Consider the following 22,930-nt stretch of genomic DNA (forward strand, 5'->3'; position numbering starts at 1 on the left):
ATATGGCACTTTGCTGTATTTTTTGTTTATTTCTTGCTTTCTTGATGCATATATTTTAAATTAGTGATAGCATTTAATTAGATTTAATTTTTAATCTATATGTGCCTTTGTTTCTATTTCAGTATGGACAAACTGCCTTGAGTACCAGTTTGGGGATAAAGGATGTTATTACGTAAAAAATATCAAGGCTGGAATCCTCCATCATAGTACATAACAACACAGCAAAGGTGCTAAGAAACCCTGTGACAAAGATCATAGGGGCGAAGGGAAAAACTGTGAAGGTAAACTGAAAAAATAAACTTATTTGCATAAGAAAGAACATGGGCAGTGCCTTTGACTAGGCAGTTCCAAAGAATTGGCTCAATAACACCTAAGTTCCGGCACTTTAGAATGACCCTCTGCTCTAAAATCCTGACATTTTAATGCCCTAAGGACTTCACTCTCCCATCCCTCACACTGAATTTTGCACTTTCCCTTAGCTCAAACTCAGAGCCCTCTGAACTCGGCATTTTACTGCTCTCCATGATACTGTTTTTTTATGATGTTATGTTTTATTATGATATGTTTCTTTTTGGTTTGGTTTTGATTTTATTGTATTGCATTATGTTTTAACTTTGTGCTCTCTGGGCTTGTCCCTTTGTAAGCTGCCCCAAGTCCCTTCAGGGTGATGGAGGTAGGGGTATAAAGTTGTTGTTGTTGTTGTTGTTATTATTATTATTTAATGTTGTTATTACCTAAAATAAGCACTTCTCTAATATTCCACTCTATGCATAATTTACTATACTAGAAAATCTGACATAACAAAATTTATTCCACTTACCATGTACAGAGTACACAATGAAAGGGAATGCAGTTGAAATGCAAGTGTATTTAAACATGCAAGGATGAAAATATTACATTTTAAAGCAGACTGGAACACTTAAAACTATTTCTCCCTATAGGTTTTGCACCTTAAAAGTTCTAGCAGTTTGGAAACCCTTTTCAAATGCTTGGGTAGGAAAATGGTGCTGGTGCTGGCCAGAGATGACTGGACTTCTGAGGTGACACTAGCCCCTTCTCTTCCTTACGGAATGACCCTCGACTTATCCATAGGTCTTATAATAATCCATAACTTTGGTCCCAAAACCTGCCTTTGACTTACGTGAGGTGAACTTATATGCAAGTATATACAATAAAGCATCTACACCATCATAAATAACAACCTAGACATTTGTCTACACATAAGAGTCATACTGGTATATATCATTTCATAATAGTTTTGAAAAAAACTGTACCCACAAAGTATTTTAAATATTTCTATCAAGGAGGTGAACCTCTTCTATCTTGCATGTATGAACTTTTTTCATTTTTGTTGTTTCCGACACACAGTTCCACTCCTTAAGGTTTGGGTTTCACGAGTCCAATTCATATATTAACAATATATTTAAAATTCAGAATAATAAATTAGATAAATAGCTTACTTTTCCCCTGAGTAGACCCGTGGTCTTCGGCTAAGAGCATAACTTTTAGTGTTCGCACCTTTCCAGAGAGGATCATTCAGTGGAGATTGATGAGGAGGGTCATCTAATGGGTTCCAGTAACTCTGTTCACACATACCTCGTAGCAAGATTTCCGCTAACTGCCTTGCTATTGTCTGTGAAGGAAAAATATTTCCCCTAAATTAAGAGTGTAGAAATACAGGATATAATAATAATAATAATAATCCTTTATTTGTACCCCGCTACCATCTCCCGGAGGACTCAGTGCGGCTTACAAGAAGTTTTATTATTATTTATTATTATTATTATAACTCATAAAGTTTTGTTCCTAGGCACTTTGACATATGTCTACAAAAACTTGTGCTACCAATCTCTTTCTCTCAGTTAGTGTGAAAAGTGCTATAAGATCCCTTTGCATATTGATTCAGACTAATTAGGCCAGCATTTCTCGACCTGGGGGTCAGGACCCCTGGGGGGGTCACGAGGTGTCAAAGGGGTCACCAAAGACCATTAGAAAACACATTATTATCTGTTGGTCATGGGGGTTCTGTGTGGGAAGTTTGGCCCAATTCTATCCTTGGTGGGGTTCAGAATGCTGTTTGATTGTAGGTGAACTACAAATACCAGCAACTACAATTTCCAAATGTCAAGATCTATTTTCCCAAACTCCACCAGTGTTCACATTTGAGCATACTGAATATTTGTGCCAAGTTTGGTCCAAGTCCGCAGTGCTCTTTGGATGTAGGTGTACTACAACTCCAAAACTCAAGGTCAACGCCCATCAAACCCTTCTGGTATTTTCTGTTGTCATGGAAATTCTGTATGCCAAATTTGGTTAAATTCCATCATTGGTGTAGTTTAGAATGCAGTTTGATTGCAAGTTAACTATAAATCCCAGCAACTACAACTCCCAAATGAAAATCACACACACACACCCACAGAACCCCACCAGTATTCAAATGTGGACGTATTGGGTATTTGTGCCAAATTTAGTTCAGTGAATGTAAATACCTCCTGCATATCAAATACTTACATTATGATTCATAACATAATTACAGTTACGAAGTAGCAACAAAAATAATGTTATGGTTGGGGGTCACCACCACATAAGGAACTGTATTAAGGGGTCACAGAATTAGGAAGGTTGAGAACCACTGAATTAGGCTATGTCTTTGAATTCTATTCGTGTTTAGCCACAGATAAATTCCACTGCATTTAGTGGGGCTCACTTTCAGGGCTCTATAGTTAATATCTAATTACTCTTTTATGCAATTGCAGTTATCATAGCTGTTTTAACTTACCATGCGTAGATTTTGTGTAGTTCTTGTTTCAACAGCTCTTAGAATCTCTCTAAATCTACCGACTCCTCTTGTCAAATTCCTGTACACACACACAAAATTCAACAATATTTCCAGCTAATGTTTTAATATTTTATACCTTGTTATTTATAGTGTAAGAATGTAATCACTTTTTCCATTTATTCTTTATTCACTTTTATGAAGAACAAGAAACATTTCATTCCAGATTATGGTTGGACGCAGGCTACCCATCAGTGTAAACTCATGGGATGCTTCTGCTGAAGGAAAGAGGAAGCAATTTTCATTAATCCTGTCTACCACTGCAGCTTGCAGCTACCCATAAAGCTGCTCTGGAATGGTCTTGTCCCAAGATGGAATAAGAAATGATGCTTAAAGATGGAGTGAGCCAGAGCAATTTGTGAAAATAAGCTTTTGTCTAATGCGGCTACAAATTTCGTCTGTTCCAACTTGGGTCATTTTGCTAATGGAAGTATAACTCTGGATCCAAACCCACAAAAATACTATTCAGTTTCATCAACACAATTTTTAAAGGGCACCTGAGAAGCCAATTAGTTTGTTGTCATTTGAATTTACATTATATTTAGTCATTCTAAGCAAGCTTCTGCTCAACTTACAAGTAAGTAGTCTCTGAGTTCCAAAGCAGTTTTCATTATTTTGCAACTACCCAGGAAATTGCTCCGGAATCATCCAGAAAACAAATCAAGGTTAATCAAAAGCCCTTTGCCCCAAATGTAAAATAATAATGAGATTGAAGAGAAATGGAAAAGTGAAAACTGGATGAACAACAGTACACATACCCCCAATATATACTCTTTCAAATAATTTGAGATTTAACTTGGAGAGTTTAGATTATAGGTAAGGGGGTAAAGCAGAAGGACATTGCGCCATTTAATTCATTTGACTTTCTTCCAATGAGAGAAAACCTACCACCTTTTATTTAACAATAAAACATTTTCCAGTGTCACTCAGCAAATAAACAAGGGACCGAATGAGCCCAAAAGTGCATGTCTCTGTCCAAATACAACTCACCCTTTTCTAAACTGAAAAGCATCAGATAAACAATAGTATAGAAGATAAAAGATTTAAGGTATGAGAACTTGATTGGGAAGTAGCAGGCTTGAATTGGGCTGTGGCGCAGCTAATTAGTAGCCAGCTGCATTAAATCCCTACTGACAGAGAGGTCGTGAGTTCCAAGCCAGCCTGGGTTGGAGTGAGCTCCTGACCATTAATTGTTTAGCTTGCTGTTGACCTATGCAGCCCGAAAGAGTTGCATCTGTCAAGTAGGAAATTTAGGTACCGCTTTATGCGGGGAGGCTAATTTAACTAATTTATGACACCATAAGAATGAGGGAGTACTCCATCAAGGAATGTTAAATTGCCGGGTGAGAAGGGCGGAATATAAATACTGTAAATAAATAAATAAATAAAACGTTGGACTTTAAAAAATGTATAGTATGCAGTTCCTTTACTTGTAAAGCTATGAAAAATGCACCATAATGCTTAAACGGAAACATAATCCAAAGGTTTAAATCCAAGCCTTGCAATATATTCATGACAATACAATATCAAGTTTTGTACTAATGGGCTTTGTGCCCAATCCCAAGTTAGTCTCAACCTTCCAGCTTGCTGGAATCTACAAGATTACATTTTATTTATTTGTTTAATTTATATCCTGCATTTCTTCCAACATGGGATTCAATATGGTTTCATGTGCCAACATAACGATTCCAAAGTGATCTTCTATACCTATTTCATTTCCCCCAACAACCTGAGGCATATAAGGTGTCCTAGTTATGAACATTAACACCTGAATGCAAGTTAGTTCTAAACTTTGGTGGGCTTAGTGCTCCCTTTTCCTTTCGACTATAGCAGTTGCAACTTTTGCTGACCCTCCTTTCCTTCACACAAGTCAGTTGTCAGCAACAAAGGTCGGAGTTACAGTTATTAGATTTATAGCCCATCCTCATCCTGCAGTTGTTTCTTAATTGCCAAGAATCTTTGATAAAGGTGTGTCTGGATGCTATTCTCCCTTTCTTGTCTGTGTTTCAAAAATGTGGATTCCCTCTTGAGCAGTGGACTCCGAAGGCTTTCATTTTGGAACCTAAATTCAATTGCTAGTCCCAATTTGAGTAGATCAGTTGAATCTATGGGGGACATGAGAGAAGCCTCCTCGCAGGATTGCAAGACATCCGGGCGTCCCCTGGGCAACATCTTCGTAGACGGCCGATTCTCTCACTCCAGAGGCGACCAGAAGCGACTTGCAGCATGCAAGAAAGCAAAACAACCAACGCACCTTTTCAGGACCAACCATGACAATAATCTCAATCAACATTGAAGGCATGTCAGCTGCCAAAGAACAACTGATCGTACGAAAGCTGACTGGCACAACCTGGGGATCACAACCAGACACAGTGAAGACATCTGCCCTTGTGCTATGCTACTCTGCTGCTGAGTATGCATGCCGAGCGTGGAACACATCTCATCATGCTGAAACAGTGGATATGGCTCTTAATGAGACATGCCGCATTATCACGGGGTGTCTGCGCCCTACACCACTGGAGAAATTGCACTGTCTAGCCGGTATTGCACGACCTGACATCCGCCGGGAAGTAGCAGCCAATAGTGAAAAGACCAAGGCAGTGACATCTCCAACTCATCCCTTGTTTGGGTATCAGCCAGCACATCAACGACTTAAATCAAGAAATAGTTTTCTAAGACATACAGAGACACTCGCTGGAACACCCCAGCAAGCGAGAGTCCAAAAGTGGCAGGCTCAAACCCAGAACCTCAATCAATGGCTGATACCAAATGAGAGACTCCCCCCTGGGAACACAGAATACTGGGCGACTTGGAAGGCGCTGAACAGACTGCACTCTGGCACCAATCTTAAGAAATGGGGCTACAAAGTGGAATCCATGACATGCGAGTGTGGTGAAGAGCAAACCACTGACCATCTGCTGCAATGCAACCTGAGCCCTGCCACATGCACAATGGAGGACCTTCTTGCAGCAACACCAGAAGCACTCCAAGTGTCCAGCTACTGGTCAAAGGACATTTAACCAACTACCAAGCTTGCAAACTTTGTGTTTTGTCTGTTTGTGTGTTTGTATTGTTAAAAATGTAATACAACTGTCTGGTTGCTCCTGACACGATAAATAAATAAATAAAATAAAGTTGAATCTATGAGATGTATGCATGTGTTGCTTTACTATTCACCAACTGATTCTACTCTACTTAGAACTACTTGGAGCTACTAACTGGATTTAGTAGATAGATACAAAAATGAGTAAATATGTCAATTTTAATTAATTTTTATACTACAATTTCTCAGCATTTATTTAAAAACAGACAAAAAATACTGCTTGAAGTTACCGAGGAACAAACGAATTATGCCAATTTCCTGTGCTCATTCTAATAACAGCCTCTGCCAAATAAGAAAAGTGACAAGCTCAAATTGTAAAGATGATAGAAATAACTATGTTGATTATGCAAAGCAGATAGGTATCCAAATGGCACAGTTGAATAATTCAGAGGGAATAAATGCACAATTCCCCATCAGTTAATGGCCTGGCACTCTTACACTATTTGGCTGAGACAATTACATTTCAATACAATAAATAATGTTTTATATTATGCTACGGCACCTGTGACCCAGGCTGTGCAATGATGTGAGATTCAATGCACTGCAAGTTATTTAATCAGCACCCTTGCCAAGGTAAAAAAAAATGCAATGCAGTGCACTTTGGCACAGCATCAGAGCTAATATTACTTTCTTCTGCAGTGTCTCCACATTACTTTATCAAACTTTCTAATGCAGACTTTCATGATTCCTGGCATCTGCACTTAAAAAAGGATTAGTTGATAGATAGGAATGTGTAATGTTGGACTTGCACTTTAATGCAATTCACCTACGCTACCATTTGAAATAAAATGCAGTTATAGATGCAGTTTTCAAATCAAACATGCATATAAAATATTAGGATGAAAATCATGTTAAAATGTGTATGTTAATGAAAATAATTTACACAAATGCATGATTGAGACGAAAACGCTTACAAAAACTGTATATAGGGGAAACAGGTACACAACTGGCATGGATATTCATGCCGATTTTTAAAGAATATAAACTGAATGGGAAAACCAAACAGAAACTGAATAAAACCTAATTCATCAGGTTGGATATGTTGATGGGGTTTGTTTTCTACCAAACAGTGGCGCCAGGCAATGCCTTTATTTCAAGGTACAACTTAGAATCACACCCACGTTATTCTCCCACTCTTTGAGATCATACATAAACTGAAAATTCTGTGGGTGGAAGTTAACTAGACAATAGGGAACAGGCTAAAGATCCAAACTAACACAGCTAAACATGTATTTGAATTCTTGTATAAAACATGCTAGCCACAGATAAGCAGAAATATTCTTTTTTTGAATAGTTCCAAAAGGAAAGCTGTCATTTTTCTCAGCTTCCAAATGGTATAAAATCAAGTATTGTGACATATTTGCTGAGAAACGTCAAATATTTTTTCAGCAACATTCTGGTTCTATTTATGCTGTAGAACCCTTCCATCATTTTCAGTTTTAGGGGGTTATCTTTCTCTTTTATTCTGATAGATAGTTTCAAAGGTTGGCAGTGTGAATCCGGGGAGTGGGGTGAGCTCCCATCTGTCAGCTCCAGCTGGGACGTTGCCCAGGGAATGCCCGGATGTTTTGATGTTTTACCATCCTTGTGGGAGGCTTCACTCATGTCTCTTTTAAAAGAGTTACTCTTTGGACTAGTTTTATTAACTTTGTTATTAGGTTAATGACATTTTCCTTTAGCTTAAATCTGGTGACTTACACATATGTCATGAGGCTAATGATTTTAGAATGATTTCTGGACTGTTCACATTTTAATTCCAAAAGCAGAACACATTTTAAGGCTTTCTGTTTCAAAAAGTAGAAAATACACCAAGATTAGTAGAGCGTTCAATGCTATTTCCAACTGGAGTGCATGAAAAACTCTTGCTACATTGGCAATGAATTATAAATAAACTTGGTCTTCAAGAGCCCTCAATTTAAAAATGCATAAGAAAAATATCTGCATCTTAGAAACTAAAGAAAAGTTTAGTAGTTCTGCAGAGAAGTAACATCATGTATACAATCAAGATTTGGGCATATGGGGTGGGGGGAATAAGAGAAAGCCAAGGGCTTGGGGTCAAATCTAACATTATGCATTATATTAACTTTTCAGAATACAATGACCTTTGTATTCTTTTCATTGTTTTTCTTTGCTCATCGCCTTGGGGGCCCTTCTGGATTGGGAGGTAATACAGAAATACTCTAAATAAATAAATAAGCTTGCCTGGAGTACTCTTAAGCAATGGTAAGACTTTAATCCAATAAGTAAAAAGGTTAGCACATGAGATAAATGAGAGAAACCCATTTACTGATCACAAATCTTAACTATCATTTGTTTTTACTAAATCTTGATTCTGGAACTAATGAAGCAAATTGAGAAAGTCTTCATGCTAACTCTTGCCTTGCTCCTCCTCAAAGAGGGCTCCTATATTTCCAGAATTTCCTTTTCTGTTCATATCCATATCCAATTGGGTGCACTGGTAACATTTTGTTAATTCAGTAACTAGTTTTTCAGCAATTAGCTCCTATACTCTGCCATGGTGTTTTTGACTGCTTTATCTTCCGAGATCTGAAAACAGGTCAGTACTACCAGCCAAAACGTTAGTGACGAATTATAATAAATAATAAAAGCTAAGTGTCCCCTTAAACATTACATTAACACTAGGGCTGAGTCAGATATCCAACGGTCCTCCTTCTCAACCTGGGGGTTGGGACCCCTACAGTGGTCACAATGGAGTTTCAGAGGGGTCACCAAAGACCATCAGAAAACACATATTTCTGACGGTCTTAGGAACCCTTTTGGCAGAGAAGGCGGAAGATCTCTCTGCCTGTGCTTCTCTTCCTTTTTAGTGTTGGTGTACTACAACTCCCAGAATTCAAAAACAGCCCCTCTCCAACTCCACCAATATTCAATGTTGACCATGTACATAGTGTGCCAAGTTTGGTGCAGATTAACTGTGGGCTGGGTTCAGACTGTTCTTTGATTATATATTAACTATAAATCCCACAAACTAAAACTTCCAAATGACAAGGTCTATTTTCCCCAGACTCCACCAGTGTTCACATCTGGTCATATTGGATATTCATGCCAAGTTAGGTCCAGATCCATCACTGTTTGAGTCCAGTGCTCTATGGAGGTAGGTGAACTACAAATCCAAAACTCAAGGTCAATGCCTACCAAACCCATCTAGTATTTTCTGTTGGTCATGGGAGTTCTTTATGCCAAGATTGATTCAATTCCATCGTTGGTGGAATTCAGAATGCCCTTTGATTGTAGGTTAATCATAAATCCCAGCAATTCCCAAATGACAAAATCAATCCCGCCCCAACCCCACTAGCATTCAAATTTGGACAAATTGGATATTTGTGCTTAATTTGATCCAGTGAATGAAAATAAATCCTGCATATCAGATATTTATGATTCATAACAGTAGCAAAATTACAGTTATGAAGTAGCAACAAACATAATTTTATGGTTGGGGGTCACTACAACATGAGGAACTGTATTAAGGGGTCGAGGCTATAGGAGCCACTGTTGTAGACTATCATCTCCAAAAAGCTCAAACAGTGTGTCCAATGGCCAGGGTTTATGGAAGCTGTTGTCTAGAACATCTAAAAGGCACAGGTCTGCCTATATTTGTATTACAGTAAGTTGCCTTTTAGTCATTCCAATATGCCAAAGGCTACAGATTCTGTGTCATTTCCTTTCTAAAAGACAGGAGGCTGACATCCTGTTGGAAATTTACAAAATGATGCCAAATGGTCATACTTCTAGGAAAGACTGTTTTTTTGGAGCAATGCCATCAGTAGAACCACTGCACACGCAAAGGGAGTCACATGGCCACGGTGCAACTGTCATGGCACCCAACATTACAGTAGCTGGTTGGACAGGCTGTGTTTGCAAAAAGACAGTGCAAGGGGAAAGAGAGAGGACAATGGTCCTGAACAGAGCTACATGCAATCCAAAAAAAGAGGACAGTAGAAAATCAGGGGTGCAGCTTGTGGAAAAAAATTCATCTCCTTTCGCAGTGCCTTGTTGTCCAAGAGAGTCTATTGTGAAACACCCTATTGTGCAGTGGCAGCCCCAACTGAACAAGATCACAGCAACTGATCACTGGATTCAAAACATGTTGTATTAAACTTCACATATAAAAACCACGATTAAGTTTACAGTTCGGCTACTGTTTTTAGGTAGTTAATATGTGGGACACCTCAAGGTTCTGCATCTCTCCCTCTAGACTAGAACTTTATTGATGAAGATCTAGTGGAAATACATTAGTGTTTATGACGTATCCTTAGTTCTTGAAAATATGATGCATTTTACCACAAAATGAATATTCTACTATAGTTCTTTATGCAAAACTGTCTCTAGTGGCTACGGAAGTTGAACTGATTTGTAAAAAAACAAAATTCTTAAACAATATAGAAGTAAACATTTGCTGATTACGGAGGGAGTTTTGCCTTTAGGACATTCATGTACTCTAAAATGCAACCTATGCTGCTTTATCGCCCCCACACAGTTGATATTTTTAGTTATTTTGGATTGAGGATTTCAAGGAGAGTGGAATGCAGTTTAAATGTAACTTGGCAACAGGAACTAAGGACAATTAGAACTGGATTTGAAAGAACAGGCACACCATGCTGTCATATTGGCCTTTTTGTATTGCCCTTTTTGGATCCTTGCACAACCAATAACATTTCTCCTCATTAGTGCAGAATGCAACATGAGCTCACAACAAGCACTGCAACAAGAACAACAACCGTATCCAATAGGACAAAGTTCAGTTTAAGAGGTTTATATTGCAGGAATGTTCAGGAAATCTGCCTCACCAGATAAACTCCCTGCTAATTAAGCTTTCCTTTAAAAGAAGCTGTAAATATGCTACCATGTCTTCACATTCACAACTACAATATAATAGCTCACTGTGCTCACAAATAAGAATATCTGTGCTAAAAGCTAGAATCATAAGAAAAGCAATGACAGTTCAAAACAAACATATGTCTAGCCACGAGTTCTAAAAGCTCAGAAAATCCTCTGAGAGTAATAGCTTTATAAATGTGTGCCACTTTGGGAAGAAAAATAAGTCATAGCTATTTTTCATTCAGTATATATACAGCTGCTTTTTAAAACTATATGGGATGTCCAATATTAACTCTCAGACAACAACTGGAATCGCTTTATTATCTGCAGTGGAAATCCTTATCTCTTATACAGCAGTCCCAAGTTACAAACAAGAAAGATTCTGTAGATCTGTTCTCAAGTTGAATTTGTTTGTAAGTCAGAGTAGCTCCATTTTAAGTGTAACTCCATATATATATATGTGTGTGTGTGTGTGTATAGATAGATATAAAATACAGTTTTGTATTGCAAAGGGAAGGGTTAACATCCCTGTGCTCCTGTTCAGAAGATTTCACCATATTTTCTGTCTCTGTGAAAATTGGATTTTGAAAAAATTGACTTGTTAAAACAAGGATTGGTGAGAAAACTTCATTACAGACTCTTTTTCCCCATGATAATGTTTTAAGGAGAAAAATGTCCCTGCCTAGCGGTAGACACCTCTCACCTCCTGTTGTCTCACCTTTGTTCTTAATTATGAGTTGTTGTTTGTAACACGGAGACTGCCTGTACTTGGAGGTTAAGTAGGGATTTTCTGTGAACTTACTCAACATAAATGAGCATTCCTCATTGAACCAGGATTGGAGCTAAGAAGAAAGCTCACAGTAACATTTGGAAGAAGAATTCTCTCCTTACTCAAATGATGAAAGGATACCACCAGTTAGAAATGACTAATTTTGCTGCCTATAATTGCCTATCAACATTAGAGGACATAGCTCAAAGACATTCTTAGATATAATTACTCCGCATTTGCAATATACCAAGTGCTTCAAATGCTACCAAAATACAGCAAAGCATTAAATGGATTTGGAGCATAACAGTCTCTGTCCTTTTTCTGTATTAAAAGATCACAGGATTTTTAAAGAAAAGAAGAAAGGAAATGAAAAGGGAAAATGAAAAGAGTACAATGAGTACCGTGTTTGTAAGAACCAAGCAACAATGTAACATGGCCCATGGAAGCACTAAGGACTCAGTCCTTCTGCCATACTAGGGTTCTTTTGCAGGAAAATGTGTGCACTGTAAAACAGATGCAACCTTACTCTTAAGAGGCTGGACTTATGTAGCCCTCCAGATACTGGGCTGCAACTCGAAACAGTCTTCAACATTGTCTACTTTAGCGGCCAATCACCAGAGCTGTAGCCTAAGAATCTCTGGATATCTACATGAATCCCACTCTTGCCTTTTCTAAAAATTGATCTAGATTTTTGATGCCGTTGATGCTGCTGACAAAGCAGGTATAAGCTCTGTCTCCTTTGCAAAATTAGGATCTAGACTCAGGAATCCATACCACTTCTCCTACCTCCTTCTGTACCTCTCACCTCAGTTTTAACAATTACTTTACTTTACTTACTTTCATATACACAAATCATGGCCAATGCAACCTGCAACTTCGCAAATAATGTTTTGAAGGGATTAGAATTTGAGATTTTTGTGGCAAACATAAAATGACAATTGATCCCAACAAGGGATGCATCAGTCTTAGGTTGGAACCGGCAAGGTAGAACATGCTCTACGCTGACTCCTGATTTGCAAACTGTGCCTGTAAATCTTTTCAGAAAGAATACAGCAATAGCTGGACTCTTTGCAGCCACTGCAGACAAACCCAAATTCAGCACACAAATGTGATACAATGTCAATGCACACTGGCAGGTAAAAAGAATTCAGAAGTCATTCGAAAATGACATGAGCATCCTCATCTCACCTATTTCATAAAACTCATGTACTGGCACCACGAGATGCAGAGCCAACCTTCAGAAATGGGGCTACAAAGTGGAATCCTTGACATGTGAGTGTGGAGAGGAGCAAACCACTGACCACCTGCTGCAATGCAACCTGAGCCCTGCCACATGCACAATGGAGGACCTTCTTGCAGCAACACCAGAAGCACTCCAAGTGGCCAGATACTGGTCAAAGGACATTTAATCAACTACCAAACTCACAAATTTTGTATTCTGTATTTTTGTATTTTGTCTGTTTTTTTTTGTTTTTGTTTTTTTTTTGTTCTGTTAGAAATGTAATATAATTGACTGGTTGCTGATGACTCGATAAATAAATAAAAAAATGTACTCTAGAAAAATTAAAGCACATACAGATTTATTATTTACTTCATTTCTACCTCGCCTTTCTCAACCTCGGCAGAAAACATATTTTATTAAGCTCCTTAAGAAGGGGTTCCAGGGCCTTACACTCAGCATGAGTTCTCCCTCCTTCCCATATTTGCGAGCATGTTGAGACTGAGAGAAGGGCTTCTCTAAGATCTCAAAGCCAGGACACGTCTGCATAGGAAAACACAGTCTTTTAAACAGCCTATACCCATTTATACAGCACTTATAATAAGCATTTTGAATTTTATAACCAGCTCCCATCAGCAGTCTGGACAAACGACTTTGGGCCAGGTGAAGATTCGAAACACGTCAAAGGTAGCCTCATCTAAAGTATATTATAGTAATCCAAAAATATGTTTTTCTTTGCTTTTAAAGCAGAAATGCTTCATTCAGTTTTCAGTCACTTATTGCTAATGATTTCAATGAAAACAATTGTATGTAGATTGGGTTACTTTTAGAGAGGTCCAGAACTATGGCAGAACTGACGAGGCAAGATGACAGCTGGCTAACAGAAAAGAAAAGGTTGTTTCATATCAACAACTCTTTTAGTAATCCTGCCATTTTTTAAAAAAGTATCATATATTTTCGAGTATAAGCTGACCCGTATATGAGTCGAGGCACCTAATATTACCACAAAAAACTGGGAAAACATATTGACTTGAACTAGGGTGGGAATTGCAGCAACTACTGGTAAATTTCAAAATAAAAATAGATACTAATAAAATGACATTAATTGAGGCATATAGCTTCGCCTCTCCTCTTGGCACAGCAATCCAGTTGGGTTGCTGTGCAGAGAGGAGACACCGCACACCTTCCTCTCCTCCTCTCTCAGCACAGAGATCCAGCTGAGTTGCTGTGCCAAAAAGGGAGGAGGCACGCAACTGGTAGAAGCCCTACAAAGGGCTTCTTTCAGCCCCACACTTTCCCACCAGGACTCTCCCTCGAATATAAGCTGAGGGGGCCTTTTTCAGCATTAAAAATGTGCTGAAAAACTAGGTTTATACTCGAGTATATACAATATCTACAATAATTTACTCCTTGTTATGTAAGACAGCTTTCTGTTTCCAAGCAACATTATATATATACAGTATATATATATAATGCCAAGGTATCATGTTTCTCTTCTGAGAGAATAGATTCATTACAATTTTACTTATAAGAAGCATACAGATTAAATTTTATTGTAAAATGGGGGCATATTTTGAAGGTTAATTGCCTTTCCATGTCTCTTTGAATGCTTTTTTGTCACCATTTATCTACAAGATAATGGATCTTCAACATTTCTATCCTCGCGCTAAAATACCTTGTTTAAAAGAAAACCTTAGTAGAAATGGTTACTAATGGGGGCAGATTAACTGGATCAGTTGGTTTAACTTAAATTAGATTGTTCTGCTTCAGCAAGCAAGATTGTAAAATACACACCAGTATTTCCAACAGACAGAATTATCTTTCCAAATTTTCTGATCATTGTATTGTTGAAGGCTTTCATGGCCGGAATCACTGGGTTGTTGTAGTTCTTTTCGGGCTATATGGCCATGCCTCTAGACCATGGCCATATAGCCCCAAAAACCCTACAACAATCCACTTTCTGATTATTGTTCTCGTTTCCTCAGCTATAATTGGCTAGAAAGAGCAAAAATAACAGACATAGTGGAGGCACAATCATAGACATCTGTCAATAGAAAGTTAGCAAAATAATGCATCTAAAAATGTACACCTGAATTACACAAACTGCTATGCCTTTCTCCCATGCACACTGGAAACTGGTTCTGTGAGGAATCTGACAGAATGTTCAGTACAATACCAGCAAATCCCATACTTGTACTAATCACTCTACACTAGTCATGTGCATTTAGGCCAAAAGGAATACAGTTTTCAAGTCTGATTTGTTTAACCCCTCATTTCCTTTACCAGAAAGTTACCCAAAAGGAGAGGGGTGTTTTCCATTTCATTTGGCAGAGATTTGGCCCATTGGCAACAATGAGAAATTTAAAGGCTCAATCCTCTGACTTAAAAATGACTTTTTAAGGCCTAGCTGCATGAAACCTACCTCAGTTGTAGACCCTTTCTACAACTGCAGGGCTGCTATGTTTCAAAACAATTCACTAATCTACTGATTTTTTAGAATTATTTTAAGTTTTAAACATAGCAATTTTTAAAATAAGGCGAGGTCTGGGAATTGTAGCCACCGGTTGTGTCCATTCTCAGTCAATAAGAGCATGGACATCACCAGGCTTTTTATTGTCTGAGAGAAACAGGGAGAGAAAAACTTAAACTTCCATCATGCTTTGAGAGGAACTTTCAATGGCCACCCAATACTATAAGTTCTAAGGGCCCTCTCTGGAAGAGGAGGTAATTTTCCAAGAAAAAATGGAGGCGGCTTCTTCTGCCAGGAAGAGAAAAAGATGCAACAGATCCCCCTGCCTCAGATATTTTGTGGACTTAACTTTTTCTGAAAGTATTGTCTCTCTGAATTCATTTCACTCGTCTTTTCATCTCTCTCTTCCTTTTTCTGTTTTCAAAAATTACATGAAAATGGCCCTCCGAAAACTACACATTAACAGTGATTCGAGACTAAATCTACTCTACACACATCTAATATTGAATAGCCTTCTACTTTAGAAATGTAAACATATCTCAGAAAATAATAATGGCATCGTCACACACTATTCAGTGGCAAATTCCTATTTACTAAACATAATGTTGCCTGATTAAATATGATAATTTATATGTTTGTACACTGCAAAATTTTAGGAGCATGCATTCTGTAGCTCATTCTTTTAAACAGTTATCATTGAAAAGAAGAAACAAGGCTAAATCTAATAATTAGTGTCAACTTGAGTAGACCCACTGAATCAATGGAACTTACATAAATGCTAAGCTACCGAGTTCTCATTGATTAAGTGGGTCCATTCCAGTTAGGCGTAACAACTGTATTCAGTCCACATTATAGGCACATCTCCCTCCTGCCCCCCATTTCACTACAAGGATGATCGAAAAATGAAATCTTAGTGTTCCATTTTTCTTCCAATTAAGTAACGGGAGCAAAACTAAAGGACGACTCAGAGGTCATGCATTACTCCAAATAGTTTCTGAAAACAACAGAACCTAGAAAACCAATTACATGCTAATCCAACTGAAACAAGTTTCAAAACTTGGAGCGCTTTTTCTTAGCCATGACGTTTAAATCAAACCTGGTTTACCGACATAGCGTAACATTCCTTTCCTCCTATAAAGGCTTGTCTGAATCCGAAAGGCTAGTATAATCACACATTTTTGGAGCACAGGGATGTGGGATGGAAAGTACAAACTAATCTAAAATCTAGTGCACCAAGTTTTGAAGCCTTTAAAAATGAACAGAGGCTTGAATTCCTTTCTTCATTTTCTGTAGCGTTTGGAATTTGTATAAACCTATCTTTAGTAGACTATTCTTAATACAGGGTTATCATAAAATTTTAGATGACCTCTCATGCATAGTCTATAGGGATCTACTGAGTAGTCACAAATGAAAATACACGTATACATACTGTTGGTCTTCATGCACGTTTATCCTGCAGCACAATGTTAAAATAAGTGGTAACTGAAGAGATTTGGAAAAAGGTGTTTACGATTAACAAGTCTTTATTTCCTTTTTCATTACTAAAGCTTCAACATAAAATGGGGAACAACTTTACACAGTGGTTCCCAAACTTTTGGTTCTTTGGGTGTTTAGGACTTCGGCTCCCAGAATTCCTGACAATTGAAAAAGCTGCATGGTGCTTTAGTCTAAAACACCTGGAGGACCAGAATGTTAAAAGGTATGGTAAGAAATGAACACAGTTCAAGTTATTACATATAATAAAATAATCTTCTGTGTCCAAATTATTATGTCCATGGGAAACTCACCGTGCCACACAAACACAATTAAATACAGCTGGACCTCTGTATGCACAGGTGCTGAATCCATGCATTTAACCATCTATGGATTTAAAATATCCCCCCTCAAAAAAATTGCAAAAAGCACACTTTGATTTCAACATTCTATATAAGAGATGCCATTTTACTATGGCAGTGTATATAATGCAACTTAAGCATCCATGGATTTTGGTATCCACAGGGGGTTCTGGAACCAAACCTCAGTAGATACCAAGGGTCTACTGTAGTTATATTATTTTGTAGTGTTTAGGCACAACCAAAAACCAGCGTGGTTTACTGTTTTTCCATTTGTTTTAAGTGATGATAAAGATATTATACCAAGTCTTACCCATTTTTGAAGTATAAAACATGTGCCCTCTGAAGTCCTGTTTCTAAAAAATATCCAAGTTCTTGTTCATGTGTTGCAGGTCCTGGTTTAGGGCTTCTGTTCTGCATATTGGAAATTATTAGCTAGGAAACCAGACAAAGAAACATGTCAGACTCATCTAAGCACTGTTTTTCCCTCAGTTGACCCAGTAAACATATACACACAGGATCATAGGATCAGTTGTTCTGTGCCTTCAAGTTGTTTCAGTGTTGGGTTTTATTTTTACTTCTTTCATCTGCACTAGTTTTACTTGCTAGCACCATATTTTATCAAATGTATAATTTTTGAATCATTTTTGTTTATACGAGGGTTACCTGGAAAATAAGGTTACAAGGCGCGTAATTTTCGCGGGAGAAGTTGATAACATTGCCGTGTAGTGGGAAGCCAGTCGAAGCAAACGAGTAGTGCCAGTCATCAGTAGCTCATCAACTGACTTTGTGGTGAAGGTTAGAGATTAGTGTCCTCATTCTATTTCCCTCCAAGTGCGACATTTGCGCTGTAATACGCTACCTAAATGCTAAGGGCGTGAATGCTGATGCAATTCATCGTGATACCGTTTCAGTTTATTGAGAGGATGTAATGTCAAGACAGCAAGTGGCAAAATGGGTATGGAATTTCAATTGCAGAAGGATGGAAATTCACGATGAAGACAGAAGTGGACGGCCATCTGTTGTGACTGATGATGGGCTGAAAAAGGCATCGGGAGACGTATATGACACAGGCATCAAAAAACTCATCTCACGGAAGACAAAATGTATTGAACTGAATGGTGATTATGTGGAAAAATAATGTACCTATGCTATAATCTATGAGTATGTAAGTTTTATTAGAATATATTCATTTTTTGTATTTTAGGAAAAAATCTTGTAACCTTACTTTTCGGATATCCCTCGTAAACTTCACACTTGACGGGAAATTAAATGAGGATGTCCATCTCTAATCTTAACCGCAATGCCAGTCGATGAGCTACTGACGACTGGCACTGCCATTCGCTTCCGCTGGCTTCCCACTACACAGCGATGATGCCAATTTCTCCAGTGAAAGTTTCCCGCGAGAGCCACGTTTCTTGTAAACTTACTTTCCGGTTAACCCTCATATATCACCTGCCTCTAGGTTCTTTATCAAAAGGTAGCCACAAATATTAAAAATAAAAATAGAAACAATCCCAACATCAATTGTTTGAACAAGTAGAGACAGCTGTAAGCAATTCAGAAAAGTGTGTTATTGAAAAGACTAAAAGATGAAAATGAAATACAAATATCATAAAGGAAAAACAAAAATTGCACCAATTTTGAAACTCCCAATTCTGTGTGATAGTTTTGTGATTACATAACCACTAAATCGCTAAGGAATGACAGCTTTCACTAACACAAAGCATTCAGGGCATTCACTACCATTTTCTTGGTATATTTCTGGTGAAAGATTGCTTTCACCTCTATGGAGATTTCCCTAGGTATCATGCAGGCCAAAACTTGAGACAGCAATAAAGAAACTCAAAGCATTCTGAACAAAATGTGCTGGACAGATTACTTTCAGCTGGGGTTTCTAAAGAATTTCACCATCAATATGAGCTACTCTTTTCCAGCAAATCATGGGATATCTTATCCTGGCAAGGAGTAAGAAGGTCATGCGATCTGTTAAAAAAATGAAGGCAAGGTCAAAGAACAGGCTATTCAGGCTTGACTGCATGCCTCCAAAAGAGTGAATTAGGCATGAAAGCTGTAATGTGTAATTTTTAAAAGCTAAACTAGTAACATATTTTACGTAGAAGGATTTCAAAAGAAAATTAAACTAAAATGCAGAATTACATTACTGATTATATTCACAGCAAAACAATCAATATAATGGACATATACCAATTTAATGTGCCCACTTCATATACGAGCTTGTTTGGAGGAAATCTTGGATGTCAGATATGTAGTGGCTACTGAGGAAGCCTGATAATCTGAATGAACAATCTGATGAGACCTTGAACCATCTTTTTCCTTCAACAAATTTATATCCTAAGGACCTTCTCTCCTAATACTAATATGGGATTACACTGTGTACATTATTTTACTACATTTGTTCAATTTTTAGATCCACACAACACAAATATTTTAGTTTTATATCATAACTCTTTCTGTTTATCTTTAGGTATTTTAGTGAGTTAGTTCTTCTTGTTCTGTTTTAGGTAGAAATAGTGGGACCCTTGCATAGTCATAACCATGGGAATTGTTCTGTCAACAAGAAACTAAGCATGTTTAATAGCTAAAGTATACCCTTCCTCCAGTTGCATTTGCAAGAACTCATCAAGGTTAAATAACCAAACAGAAATTGTAAGACCAATTTCACAATCAATAGCAACATAACCAGACAAATTTGCTATAATGCAACACCTGGTTTCAAAGTTTAGAGCAGAGGTTCTCAACCTGTGGTCCGTGAACAACCAGTGGTCTGCAAGAACAAAAATATGGTCTGCGGCCTCATCATTACCTCGAAACCACACAGCAACGAGAGCGACTGGTCTCGCAAAATCCTCTTATAGCGCCAAGGCAATGGGGATGTTGAAAGGGGAGAGGCTAACTACCCACAAAAGATTACTACTACCACATCAACTTTAGATTATTAAATATCGTTTTCTGTGGGTGAGCAGATGGCAACTACTGGATGACATATGTTCTGTATCAGAAACTAGAGCTGATGTGGTCTAGCCAATGCAATTTTCTGAATCAGCACCCCAAATAACCAAGCCAAATCTAAAGTTGACCAATAACTGATTCGTAACCTTTTTGGTACTAATGTTGGAGAGTGGTCCCTGGTCAAGTGGTCCCTGGTTTAAAAAAAAAAAAGGTTGGAAATCACTGGTTTAGAGCTGCATCCTAGAAGTGCTAGTTCCTTCTATAGGATACCTGACTGCAATTTCTATATATATCCAAATATTCACCATAAGAAATTGGTATCCATAAAGAATTTAAGTATGAGGACTGATTTCAGAAATATGGATCACTGCTGGAACTTACTTTTCTCCACTAGTATTACAGAAATGGAGAACTGCACTTAAGCAATGCTTATTTCTAAGTAGTGAATATTTTAGATCAAATAGTTGTTCAGTGTCTTATCCATTACTCTGACATTTTTATCTTGACTCTCTTTGGAGAAAATCTGATGGCCAATGTGATACTGGACTGGAATTTGGAAAACATAGGTTCAAGACATTGCATAAAACCTACTAATTGACCTGGGGCCAGCCACACTCTCTCAGGCTGATCTATTTCACAGAGTTGTAAGAGCACTTTATTTATTTATTTACCTTATTTATATCCCACCTTTCTCTACCCCAAGGGGGACTCAATGCAAACTGCCTCGAATGTAATGGAAGGAAAATGGAAAATACATTTATCAAATTACATAATTAATAAATAATGCTTAGTCTTTGTAAGGAGATCGTGTTACATCATAATATAATCTGTTTATAGTTGCATACTCAGCAAGCCTTATTTTTGGGTAGACTTGCATAGGATAGAATTGTAATTCTGTCTGGTAACTAAACAAATAAGGGTATTTTTTCCTCTTGGACCAGGTATCCCAGCTTACCCTTTCTATCTCTTGAAGATACAGAAGTGCTATATCCCCAGCTTTTTCATAGCACATAATGATATCTTGTTCGCGATCTGCTCGGAGGTTACTTGTTGATGAAGAAATTGGCAACTTTTCTAGACAAAGACCTGAAAACAAAGACACTTTAATTTAGAAAAATAGTTCAGTGCTAAATCCATCTAAATACATGGTGGTTATATCTATTTAATAGAGCAACATATATAATTGAGTTAAGAAATCAGAAAGACAAGAGTTGTGTCATAAGACTGTTTTCCTTTTACGTTACTGCAATGTCTGTTTTCAAACTAGAGAAGTAAATTTCAACATGGACAGCCCAAGATAGAACATAAAGCCAGGTTTGTGGTTATCTTCTCCTATCATAGTCGACTCACCATGTTAAAAAAATTCCATGGTGGGACTGCCTGACTCTGTGAGGCAAGGAGCAATGCTCATAGTGATTGTACTTCTGGTAGAGTCTTCCATTTCAGGTTTTTGCTGAGGACCCAGACTAAAAGTGACAATGAGCAATTGGTCAGCAATAGTTTTGGGAGTGACACTGGAGGAGGAGATTGGAGAAAACAGCAATAGTACCATAGCTGTTGCTTACTCATACTGCTCAGACGCAGGGAATTGTAAATTAACCCTGAAGCATTTTATCTTGAAAATCCTTTGATGAGACAACCCAAATTGAAATGAGAGGCAGTACTAGAACACAAGATGCCTGGAACACACTCAATGAGGATCAGAGGACAAGTAATGATGGGGGTGGACTCAAGCTGAATGAATGTTTAGCATTTGACATGCTCAGAGGTGAAAGGAAAGTCTGAAGCTGTATAACACATACTATAAGAACATGAGATGTGAGAGGCATTAATCAGGGGAGCCAAAATAAAACAAGAAATGCAATGGACTTGGTTTTAGCTGCATGTTGATTAAATGTTTAGATTAATTTATTGATGAATTTCATAATGTTTTAATTGAGTTTTACTGGTTTTAATCGAATTTATATGTTGACAGCATCACTGATGCTTATGTGAAGCCGCCCTGAGTCCCCTTGTGGGAGAAGGGCAGGGTAGAAATGAAGGAAATAAATGTATAAAATTGTAAGTGTAAGAAGATTTTTTTATCGTGTCAGAAGTGAATTGAGAATATATTGCAAGTCGCTGCCTAGGGATGCCCAGATGTGTTACCATCCTGTGGGAGGCTTCTCTCATGTCCCTGCATGAGAAGCTGGAGCTGACAGATGGGAGCCTCCGGTGGCACAATGGGTTAAACCCTTGTGCCAGCAGGACTGAAGACCGACAGGCCAGAGTTTCGAATCCGGGGAGAGTGGGTTGAGCTTCCTCTGTCAGCTCCAACTCCCCATGTGGGGACATGAGAAAAACCTCCCATAAGGATGGTAAAACATCAAAACATCCGGGCGTCCACTGGGCAATGTCCTTGCAGACAACCAATTATCTCACACCAGAAGCGAATTGCAGTTTCTCCAGTGGCTTCTGACATACACACACAAAAAAACAATCCCATCTTGCGGATACAAACCGTTGACCTTCAGGTCTTCATGTCAGCAGTTCAGCCGGCACAAGGGTTTAACCCATTGCGCCACTGCAGCTCAATAAGAAATGAGGATGCATTAATAAGTAAACTGAGATCTAGCAAAAAAAGTCAAAGAACAATACAAAATCCGACTTAATTATGTCAATAAAACTTTTCAAACAGATCAATATAATCATAATCCAACTCTCCAACCACAGATGCAGAAAAGGAAGAAATTGAAAAATCCTCTGCCAGAGTTAAGAGGGAAACTGATCAAATAGAAAAATAAGGCAAACTGGTTATCACGGGGATTTGCATGCAACACTGCAACCATGGCAGTTAAAGTGGTATCAAACTGCATACATTCTATAGTGCAGATGTACTCAGAATAGAAT

At 38.0% G+C, this 22,930-nt stretch overlaps 1 protein-coding gene across 6 annotated transcripts in view; it reads right to left on the bottom strand.

Annotated features, from left to right (window-relative positions):
• Positions 1-22,930, bottom strand: part of TTC7B (tetratricopeptide repeat domain 7B) — a 124,867-nt gene that overhangs the window by 69,089 nt on the left and 32,848 nt on the right. For 3 of the 6 annotated variants that reach the window (XM_060756791.2, XM_060756742.2, XM_060756758.2), the window contains exons 4-8: positions 20,997-21,127; positions 17,382-17,503; positions 16,666-16,689; positions 2,780-2,858; positions 1,461-1,633 (exon numbers count right to left, since the gene is read on the bottom strand). In XM_060756791.2, the coding sequence (XP_060612774.2) occupies positions 1,461-1,633; positions 2,780-2,858; positions 16,666-16,689; positions 17,382-17,503; positions 20,997-21,127 (529 nt within the window). The remainder of the gene's footprint in view (positions 1-1,460; positions 1,634-2,779; positions 2,859-16,665; positions 16,690-17,381; positions 17,504-20,996; positions 21,128-22,930) is intronic. The other 3 variants (XM_060756782.2, XM_060756751.2, XM_060756765.2) reach the window with 1 other exon arrangement.

This window comes from Anolis sagrei, chromosome 1 (genome assembly GCF_037176765.1).
Source record: "Anolis sagrei isolate rAnoSag1 chromosome 1, rAnoSag1.mat, whole genome shotgun sequence".
NCBI classification, from domain to species: Eukaryota; Metazoa; Chordata; class Lepidosauria; order Squamata; family Dactyloidae; genus Anolis; species Anolis sagrei.